This window comes from Pterocles gutturalis, unplaced genomic scaffold (genome assembly GCF_000699245.1).
Source record: "Pterocles gutturalis isolate BGI_N339 unplaced genomic scaffold, ASM69924v1 scaffold574, whole genome shotgun sequence".
Lineage (NCBI taxonomy): Eukaryota > Metazoa > Chordata > Aves > Pterocliformes > Pteroclidae > Pterocles > Pterocles gutturalis.
The window spans coordinates 57,026-68,743 of NW_010135312.1; the positions used below are offsets into that span (position 1 = coordinate 57,026).

Genomic DNA, 11,718 nt, shown 5'->3' on the forward strand with positions numbered 1-11,718 from the left:
AGAGTCAATGAAACAGAGTACACATAGCTACAAGCCAGCTACAAAAAGCTGCTAAGAATAAAAGGATCAAAATAACTGCATATTTCCATGTTACACCTCCATTTTTGATTAGTGAAAAACAATTACAGAACCTTACATCATGACGTGGCTCCAAGATTCTGCTTAGAGTAGTGAGATTGGCAATAAACTCTGTTCACCTCTGAAAGCTCCACGTTAATGGGTGAACTTCAGGAAAGCTGTGACAGTTAAGTGCAATGTGAAGGTTCAAGCAGGGACAAACTATTTTTTCCTCAGTGTTTCCAGTTCTACAGCAACATGAATATAACTCAACAGCAGCTCCCAGAACATCATTAAATGTAGTGCTCAAGTATGACACTAAAATAAAATGGACATTATTAGTTTAACATGCTAAGTGGTAAACTTTTACAATTTGGGGTCCAGGTCAGCTGCATATCCCATGCAATGATTCCTGGGAGAGGGCCAACAGCTGGGGACGGTAACCTCTTCAACCACTCAGGTGTGATGCATGGCCACACTAAGGTCTGCTACACCATGGCTGCAGCTGACCAAACCTATCTATTACCTCCCTCACATGCTCATAGTTCTTTACTACCTTCTGTCAAACCCCTTCCTCCATTCAATATCACAACCTTATCACTCCTTATCCATAGTGAGTGACCAATGATGCAGATAGTTTGGTTTTAAAAGTTTCCATGACCTACTGATACCACAGAACTATTCAGTACAAGGGACAGAATCCAGAGTAAAAAGTAACACCTTGATACTTGATTTTCTGTTACTTATAATTACTTATATTACTTATAATTAACTCTACTTGCCCAGGGTAAACATGCCTCAAATCCAGACTCCCAAAACCCTTTAGAAAAAGCCATTTTGACACCCAATATATCAGCATTAAAGCCAATGTGTATTCCAAGATTAGTTTTCCCATAGTACAGTCATTTTCCAAAGGTTATGTGCAGTATGGCTGAAGGGTTCTCTAGGCTTCAAAATAAATAAAACTACTATTTCAGTGCCTGTTAATCATCGAATCCACAAAACACTAGTGCTGAAACCATACTGAAAACATTTTACAACCTAAAAAATCACGCTGCTGTCCTTACTTTCTAACTAAACCAGAAACATATAATTTAATGAATCATTAACACGCTTTCCTACAGAACAACAGGTTTTTTATCTAAATGTAAACTCTAATTTATTTTGCTACAACCAAACCTCACACTGTCTGGGTGACAATAAAGACAAAAAAATTTCAAAACTAAAAATGATGTTTCCACTTCAATGTAAACAGCTACAAAACAGCACTCCTTCTCTATCATCAGTGGTTTTCAGTCTGTGAGTTAAATACAGCATCTTACTATTGAAGATGGTAAGATTTGACCTTAGAACATATTTTCACATATTTAAAAAGGAAAAAAGCATGCCCTCAGACAAATTTTATTCTACCATTTCTCACTTCTGCCATGAATCCAAAGACATCTAGATGCTAAAAGGAAAGAAAAAAGAAAACTTTTTAAAAACTATATTAGACATTCATCCATCGACCCCTGGCCTGTAACTTTTCTGCTCCATTGTCTTCCCTTCCATACAGTTTTTCTTATGCCTTCCTTAATTTACTATACTAGGACAGAAAAAATAACTCCTTTGACTCTACAAAGCTTACGTAACAAGGAATGAGTTTGCCCTATTAGCAACTATGACCATGAGTTATTTTCATAAGTTATATATTCTCAACAAAAATACACCATTACAAACCAAAGATTAAGGGAAACAACCCTAAATCTGACTTTTGTTTTTGTTAAATATCACAAATCAGAGAAACTAAAAAAGCAGTTAAGAGTTTGCTTGGCAGGGCCATGATGCAAAAATAATAATAAAAAAAAAAGCTTCTTCACACTCAAATAAAAGGTGTTTAAACAATCACAATGGCCAATGCAACAGTAAATCTGGTTTTACTTCACATAAATATTAACAATAGTCTCTGCAGTGAGCTTACAAATACAAGGTGTTAAATATTTTGAATCACCAGCTACCAGTTTGTCCTGACCTAGTAGAAATATCCTTTTTTTTTTAAACAACTACTTTATTTAATACTTACATGATATTACCTGTGGCTTACCCTCTTCCAATATAATTGTGCTGGGGTAAAAACATAAAATTTTCAACCAACAAAGCCATTTTCAAAACTAGCGTGCTTTTGAGAATGGTTACCATTTCAATTTTGAAAGCAAAACCACACACACACAAAATCAATATAGTCCTGCATTCTCTCCCTTTCTTGCCTAAATGAAACAAAACCCCTTTTCCTTATATCTCCAGCACTCGTGTATACAGTTTCTCCTATGTTTCAACTCTGTTTCCCCTTATTCCCTTGACAGAAGGCAAACCCTGTGGCATTCCACAGCACTACTGACCATGACCATCCCCGTATAAGAACAATGCAAGCAAAACCTCCACACTCAGATCATACTTATCTCATTTCTGTAGATATACCAGCCAATCAGCAGAATTACATTTCCAATTAAATACTACTACAGAATTTAAAATTCAATGAAGTTAAAGCCATGGAGCCAATGATAAATTTAGAAGAAAAATGATGTATTATACATCTTTTGCTATTCATTATCCAAAAAAAATTAGTCTTCCTTTTTTCTCCTTGGGCAAACAGCATTAAATTTTGAAATCTTTTACTTTACAGGACTTCAAGGGAAAAGTTGCTCCCAATAGACAAAAAGACAGAAATATTACTACTTACATCTATAGTTTCTTTTAACACACACTGTTCTTTTCTCATCTATCAAGATGCATAAGCAAGTCTAACAAAGCAGTAAGGATTGACTACAAGCAAGACAGGTGCAACTCTGAAACTGAGAAATTTCTTAAATCCTTACAGCTGCTTTCCACTGGCCTATTCTATATACAGTTTTCCTCTCCTGATACTAAATTTTTAGGGTACTTTTCTTCCTTTTTTTTAACCATACTGTAAAATTGGTAGTACTGCAAGATGTATTGAAGAGTACCACAGCATTAACATCCCTGATTACCTAAAGGCAGCAAAATTAGGAAGCAATATATCAGTTAACTTCCTAAACTCTACTTTTGAAATGATATCTATATTCTTCAGCTTTTTCTGACTTCAAGAATTTCTAAGTCAGCAGTAAGTATGTAGAATAAACATGTGTGTCTCCTGCAGCCTGGAGTAAGATCCATCTGAATGGAGTTCATCATATGAAGGAGATCAACCAATCTGGCCTTTAAGAAACAAACAAAAAATCCAAATGCAACTTGATCATGAAAGGCATTCACAGATAACAGGGAAAAGTGTTGATTCAAGTGACCAATCCTATGCATAGAATCAGTTTTGGGAAAATAAAGAAACTGTTCTTGTTGAATATTAAAAAAAGAAAAAGATAGTAAGTAGAATTATATTATTCATCTATTCAGAATGCTAACCTATCTTCTCTAGTAGCCACACAAATTATAGAGAAAAAACACTGATCAGTCCCATCTATAAACAAATTCTTACATAAAACAGCAGTTATTAATTGTCTTTACAGGTACAAAAAGAACCAGTTATTCACTACAATCTGCAACCAAGATACTAAGTCAGCGTAGTCAGCAGTATGAAATTATTTAAATGAACTAAATGAAGACCTGCTGACTTGTCACTGGATTCCACCATAAAGATTTTTGCTCTACAGGCTTTAGGTCAAATATAGTAATACACTACCTATAGAGCCTCTTATTAATTGGTTGGCAGGAAAGACACAGTTCCTGAAATGACAATGCAATTTTGGTAAATACAAAACTACTACTGGAAGAAGATATAGGAGCAATTCTATTTTTGCTGTGGTGTTGCTGATGCCAGGCTATTCTTCTCTCAAATAGAAAAGGATAATTAAACCTCAGAAGTTCCTCTTAAAATGATCTATTGAAGCAGGACTTCTGCCCACAGGGGAGGACAGCTACTCTTAAATGGCATCTGGGAAGACTGTGGGACCTTTGCTCACCTGACCATAAAGAATAATCCTATTACAGTAAACCAAGTATAGCTTCAACTTTTTACAGGTTGTTCAGTGGAAGTCAGAAATATTCCTGAAGCTTAGAGATAGCATCTGGCAGCAAGAAGCCAGGGTGGTTTTGAGTTTTATTTCTGACTTCACATACAAATCAAGGTATCAGAAAAGTAAAGGCAGAAAAGTCACTATTAAAGACTCAAAGACATCCCTTAAAAGAAAGAAAATTTGTAAAAAAGGTATTTGATTGCACTAAAGAAATCCCTTCTCTGTACCTCTGTGACACTCCAGAAGAAATTCTAGCTTACTCCACTACATGCAAAGCTGCAAGGACCCAGTCTCCACGAGCTTGGTTCAGTTGTTTAACCAAGCTGTTCAGTGTCATCTGAGATGCCTCAGGGCGCATTTGTGGCAGCTATGACACAAAGTTTTTCAGAGACACCTGTGCCCTTTGGGTCATCAGCTGAAAACACCAAGCAAGATATCCTAGGGAACCTCAAACAGAGTTAGACACCTACAGTTAGGTGAGCAAATCAAGTCCCACTTTTCCAATAAAAGAAAAAAGATACAGGAAGGGTTTGCAGGATGGTTATTTGGTTCTTGGTGGGCTGCAAGTGTGGGGGGTTTATTCTTTAACTGCTGTAGGAGAAAAAAAAAAAAAAAAGAGGTGTAAGACTGCATACAGAAGAAGAAATTATGTTCTGCTGTGAAGTGGGCAAATCCACAAAAAACAAAGAACCAAATGACCTGGATCCCAAGATGTACAAGAAGGCAGTGGGACAATCTTAGTTACTTGCACTTCTGTAGCTGGGCAACTGCTTTCTCAGAAATTTTAGTACTAGAATTGAAGAGCACAAAGATGAGAACAACAGATTACACAAGAAAGGATAAGATAGTGGTAGAAATTAAAGACAGGCAACACTGGTGAAGTTATAACAGAGACACCGAGTAGGTGAGAAAAGGAAAGGCAAAAGTGAAGGACAAACACATTCAAGTAAATGGACTGTAAACCACCACCAGTAACTGCATCCCAAACAGAAGAACGGAGGAAAGAGCAAAGTAGGAAGGCACTATGGCAATACCAATGTGGAGGCCGAACCTAAAATCTTTTAAACCTCTGTAAGCCCATGCTTGTATATAGATACTTGTAAGGTCACTTCTTTCAATGCAGAAATACACTATATAAGACTTATGCCTGCAAAAATTTCTGTCATTTACTTGCTCAAGTAAAGTCCAGAAAATAAGTAAAAGTGTCAAAAAAGCCCATTAACCAAGTGAGAGGAAAGTGATTATTTAAAAGGGGAAAATATTGTTGTAAACTTTGCATTCTGAGAAGAAATAAATGTAATAAAAAGATTAGACTCTCTCAATGTCTCCCATTAAGCACATTCGTTAGATAATGAACAGGTCACTGAAGGAAGAAGGTTCATTATTCCTGCCATGTAAAGCAAGACTTGTCAAAATTTCAGAAAACATATTGCCTGGAAAAACCTTTGGTACTTTGCATGACCCAGCAAAGACACACTTACCATACAGGTAATGATATCACCCAAGTATAATCTGAATTACAGCAACCAAAAAGTCCTTCCCATAAGGGCCCCAGCTAAACCACAACCTGTGCAAAATAACCTGATGGTGCACAGAAGACTGACACATCCACTGCAGCCATCTAGTTATGAGAATCTTAAATCTTACGATAACGTGTAAAATCATAAATGTTTATTGGCACAATAAACAAGTGTTTAGCAAACAAATTTGCAAAGCAGCTTTGTAAAGGGCTACAAAGAGGTCAGGCTCGTCTCCATATTTATAATTTTGCTTGTTTCTAATTACTTCCTTAAAGTAGAAAACCACAGGAACCCTAGATGAACTTAAAGAGTTCCATCACAGGAATAAAAGCAGATGAAATTCTGTACATTATATTATGGGCAATAGTCTTAGATGAGTTAGGCAGCAAAACTGTGATTTCCACCTCTGAGGCCATAAATAAAATGAGTAAGAAACTAAGAAACAGAAAGCGGTAACAAAAAAAGAAAAACTAAGCTTCAAACAAGACAAAAGAAACGTTCGTCGGGATCAAGGAAACCAAAGTGGTGGCTGTAGAACCCAGAGCTGTAATCCACTCACATCAAAGCAGTAAAAATCAGACAGAAGATGAAAATACTAGAGTTCAAGAGGCCACAGAGAATAGTAGCATCGCAAGGGCAACACATTGTTTAATCACCGTGAAATTCCAGATGACAGCACTCAAGGATAGAGTGGGAGGGAGGCATCAGTGCCTGAAAAAGAAAAAGTGAAGAGCACAGACCAGAAAAAAAAAAAAAAAAAAAAAAGAGTCAGGCTCTCTTAGTAGCAACACGAAGTGAAAGCTTGAGTGAAAATGGAAAACTCAAACCAAGAGATTCCAGGGTTTGCTGAAACAAAATTGTAATGACCAAGTAACTGATTCTTAATAGTGCATTTTAATTATTATTATTATTCAATAAAGACTATTACAGCTTATAATTCTTATTATCCTGACAATTTCTACTACGACATCTGCCTTGATGTTTTAGCAAGGAAGACCAAGAAGTCTGCAAGAGTTACAAAACACTTCAACTCAAATACTTCTTCCAGAAAGGATAATAAACTATAGTCAGCAGATATGTCTGTTCAGTTAGCAATAAAGGACAGCTCTGCATACTGCTTAGAATAAGCTTTGTCCTTGGAACACAGATTCAGCCTCTTACGGGATATTACAGATAGTCTTCTTGGAGTAAAAACCTCACATTAAGAGCTTTGAAAGATTCAAATATAAAGAAAAGCACTGAGTTTATCATAGCAGCACTGAGTGCTGGATGAACTAATAAAAACAATACAGCTGTCTCAGACTTTAATTGACAGTCTAGCAAGAGCAGGCTCAAGTTTTCCAACCATTCCGGCCATGAAAACAGAAAATGTATGGTTTCCCTTACAGAAGAAAATAAAGTGTCTCTCTGAAAGCACAATTTAAAAATTTCTGAAGTGTGATGGAAGACAATTAGTACGACAAACTAATTTATCTCCAGCAATGACATAATATTTTCTCCAGTAGAAAATTGTGGCTACCTCCAAGGTCTCCAAGGTTCCTGGCTGCAGCTGAGTAACCGTTCAGTATAACATTCCAGCAGCTCAGAATACAGCAAGAGTAAAGTTAATGTGACATCTGAAAAAACAATGAAATAGCTAACTGGATCTCAAGAAAATCCACTAGAATGACCAAACCATTCTTAACTCACAGGGTGTTTGATCTTACCAAAGCTAACAAAACAATTACTTTACGCTATAGGTAACCAGCCACTGCATTCCCTCCAAATACACTTTCTTTTCTCAAAAAAAAGTGAACTTCCTGGTCTTTTGGAAAACAGGACTGTGACTATGCAGTTACACCCCTCTGAAGTAGCACACCAACAGTTTTCAGCACACTAGGATTCATATCAGGGTATTTCTGCAGTGGCAGCGGTTATGATTGATGACATGCAAAGATCTGATCTGTTGCAAAGAGGATGTAACACAAACCACAAAGGAACTACACACTTCAGCCTGTATTGGGCACCACATCATGAAGACCATACACTGGAGATCCTGAACACTTTCAGCCAATCTTTTTATTCTGGCAGATTTCACAACTTTCCTTTGCAGAAATATTCTGCCCTTGAAAGATAACATATCTAGCAACAGCCTATAACAAAGTTTCTACAAATCTCTGGTTGCACACCATGGCCATTTTCCCCTGCCATCATTATAGATCTAAACACAAAATTATTAAAGCTTTCTTGAATCTGCCCACATCACTATTTATTCCATATGCTGGGAGACTGAATAAGGCACAGCATTTTCAAACATGCAATCCTGAAATGCGGAGGATTAACTGCTATTATTAGATACCTCTAGAAAAGATACATTTGTTTATACCACTTTCAGTTGGTCATGTTGAAATATATAGCATGGTTAAATTGTGCGTTTTGTGAAGGTGGAAAAGAGCACCCAACTGGACATGACCCTGGGCAATCTGCTCTTGTTGACCCTGCCCTGAGCTGAGGGATTGGACTAGGCAGCCTCCAGAGGGGCTGTCCAGCCTCAGCTATCCTGTGAGTCTGAAAATAGGCTATCTAGAGGAGCAAGTACATAGTGTGAACGTAAGTGTTAAACATTTAAGACACCTACTTCTTTGTAGTATTGGAGGGGGGGAATTTGTGACTTTTGGCTTTTAGGACTGTGGTGCATTGACCCTGGCTGGATGCCAGTGCCCATAGAAGCTGCTCTGTTACTACCCTCCTCAGGTGGACAGGGGAGAGAAAATGTAATGACAGGCTTGTGAGTCGAGATAAGGACAGGGAGAGATCACTCGCCAATTACCGTCACAGGCAAAACAGACTCAACTTGGGGAAATTAGTTTAATTTATTACCAATCAAATCAGAGTAGGATAATGAGAAAACCAAATCTTAAAACACCTTCCCCCCACCCCTCCTTTCTTCCTGGGCTTAACTTTACTCCCAATTTTCTCTGCCTCTTCCCCTGCAGAGGCACAGGGGGATGGGAATGGGGGTTGTGGTCAGTTCGTCACATGTTGCCTCTGCCACTCCTTCCTCCTTGGGGGGGCAGGGCACACACCTCACACTCTTCCCAGGCTCCTACAGGAGACAGTCCTCCACGAACTTCTCCAACTGGAGTCTTTCCCATGGGCTCCAGTTCTTTACAAACTGCTTCAGTGTGGGTCCCTTCCTCAGGGTGCAGTCCTTCAGGAACAGACGTTTGGCTTCCCCACTGGGTCATAAGTCCTGCCAGCAAACCTGCTCCAGCCTGCATTCCTTTCTCCACAGGTCCTGCTGGGAGCCTGCTCCAGCACGGCCTTCCCACGGGGTCACAGCCTCCTTCGGACACCCACCTCCTCCCTGGGCTGCAGGTGGATCTGCTCCACCATTACCCTCCATGGCTGCAGGGGCACAGCTGTCCCACCATGGTCTGCACCAGTGGCTGCAAGGGAACCTCTGCTCCGGCACCTGGAGCCCTCCTCTCTGTCCTTCTGCACTAACCTTGGTGTCTGCAGAGTTGTTCCTCTCACATATTGTCACTCCTCCCTCCAGCTGCAGTTCCTCCTCCCCGCTCCCTCCTCTTCTTAAGTACATTATCACAGAGGTGCTACCACCATCGCTGATGGGCTCAGCCTTGGCCAGCGTTGAGTACATCTTGGAGCCAGCTGGCATTGGCTCTGTTGGACATTGGGAAAGCTTCCAGCAGCTTCTCACAGAAGCCACCCCTGTAGCCCTCCTCCTACAAAACCTTGCCGTAAAAACCCAATACAAGGACTCATGTTTTCGAATTTGTAACATCAAGGAAGGCTGTAAACTCATCTTAAAAATTGGATATTCTTACAGTTGCATGTTCTTAGAGCCGAAGCTTTAAGAAAAAACAACAAACACAGGTATCTCAAAACTCATAAAATTAGTTAGACACACTGGAAAACTTAACATGATATAGAACACCGTTACTGAAAGAAAGGCCAAGATGCAAGAGCAACAGTTTTTAACTTACATTTGAGCGTTTCTCCAGCATAAGGGATATGTAGCTTAAACCGATCACAGCTAGGTCCAGGGGTCAAGGACGTACAGCTAAAAATGAAGATAAGAGAAGAATGTACTAAGCAGTTACAGATAGTAGCAGACACTAACATTATTCTATGGCCAGAGATGAACAACTTTTTCATACCTTTTCAGTCATGTCACAAAACCTTTGCACAACAAAGACCAAATATCTCAGCTGCAAAAGGAGAAACAGCGACCCAGACTGTTTCACTGGCAGGAATGGTCCCTGGAGGTCTCACCACAGTGAGCTGGTGGGCATATGACAGGTCCCAGCAGCAAAAAGACTGGAAGCCCTTAGCAGTTCATTGCTTTCTACATCTAGGGATCCTGATAACCCAGGATTCTGTCTTACCACAGAAGAGGCATCAGGGCAAATGGGGCATTGTTAACTCTCAATAATGTACTCAAAATGCTTCAGAAATCCATTTCTCTCAGATGCTAGTTCTACAGTCTCTTTTCTCTTTACACTTGCAAGCTAAGGAAACCACGTGCACTAGCTTCAGATCGTTTTTATTCATCTACATTTACTATTTAATCAAATTTGTGTCCACACGTAGCTTCATCAAAGACAAGCAGGCACAGAACTACACATCAATTATCTTAAGTGAAGTTTCCACAAAAATACCAGAAAACATAAGCAAACCTCTTGAGCGCACCTAGAATCTCACACAAATACAATTAACAGCCTACAGTGATTCAACAAGAATACACTATATTTTTTCAGCATCATTACAGAAATTAGTTTGAGAATATGAAAGATTGGAACTCCAGTGCAACAGAAACAAGATAATATAATTTTTTCAAAGATGCAGGTTTTTTAGTAGGTAAGAACAGCAAAACAGGAGTGCTCACCATTAGGGTGTTTTAATGGCTGTGGATTAATTTAATAATACTCTCATACCTATAGCCGTTATCTACTTTCAAGTCATTTCTAAGGCTTACATCACATATAAGGCCAATTCTAGGAAGCATACAAAAAAGCAACACCAAAAAAAAAAAAGTCCTTTGCAAGTTCCAAAACATCTCTGCAACATCAATTAATATTTCATGGAAGTTTCTTTCAAAGAACCACAGGTCAAAGTCTGAGGCACATTTTTCAAATACCATCAAAATAACAGTGTTGTTAGCTTTTCAACAGACACAAAAATTTCTGACCTTCCAAATACCCTACAATCTTATCTTTTAGGACAATGGGCCATTTGGAAATACTTAGGGAAAGCATAATATTCTTTAACATTAAAATAAAAGCCTGATTTAATGGTAAATATCCCTAAAAGCAATACAAAGTATTTTTCCTAGATATTATACTCCACTAGAGATGTTTTTAATTTTATTGCTCTAGAAGTGATGCAAAGTGACAGTATTCACAGTTTTTTATTTTTTTCCCCAAATTACTCTGGCTAGACTGTGCAAGAGACTTCAACAACTGCAACAGCCTGAGCAACCAAGCAAAAAAATCTTACATACGTCCATTTGAAAAGAGGCAGCTACTTTTTAGTATAAACAGTAAAAGAACAAAACTCCTAAGGCAAATCAAAACTTTGGTACATCTAGCAGTCTATGTGTGACTTTATTTCAACAGATAGTCACAGACAATGGCCTGGCTACGGACATCATCTGCTTGAATTTCCTTAACACATAGAACTGCTCCTAATTACAAATGTGCCTGACCCAGAAGCTTGGCCTCTATCCTCTCCAAAATGTAAGATTTTACATTTGCTGACCCTTTCACTTAACATGGTCCACACAAAAGTCACGCTGAAAAAGAATGACTTGTAACAAGATCTTTTAGAGATTCTTTGTTGTCCTATCTTCAAAGGGAATTGACAGGTAGAACGGTAATATCTGGTATTGAAAATTAATTTCAGAAGCTGACTCCTTTTCATAATAAATAGATGTGCTATCTCCCTCTTCATTCATGGAAAAACATTACACTGGTTTGCATATCTTCATCTAAATAGTCAATATTTTACACAGGAAAGCCATGGAAGAATTAATGTTCTGATGCTGAGAACAGCGATAAGAATTAGTTTTCATAAGACAATTAATGCTATACCACAAGATGTCCCACAATGCT

General features: G+C 38.5%; 1 protein-coding gene across 1 annotated transcript in view; it reads right to left on the minus strand.

Annotated features, from left to right (window-relative positions):
• Positions 1–11,718, minus strand: part of BRE (brain and reproductive organ-expressed (TNFRSF1A modulator)) — a gene marked incomplete at its 3' end in the record, with an annotated part of 80,739 nt that overhangs the window by 54,365 nt on the left and 14,656 nt on the right. The window contains exon 2 of the mRNA XM_010081820.1: positions 9,592–9,668. Coding sequence (XP_010080122.1) covers positions 9,592–9,668 — 77 coding nt within the window. The remainder of the gene's footprint in view (positions 1–9,591; positions 9,669–11,718) is intronic.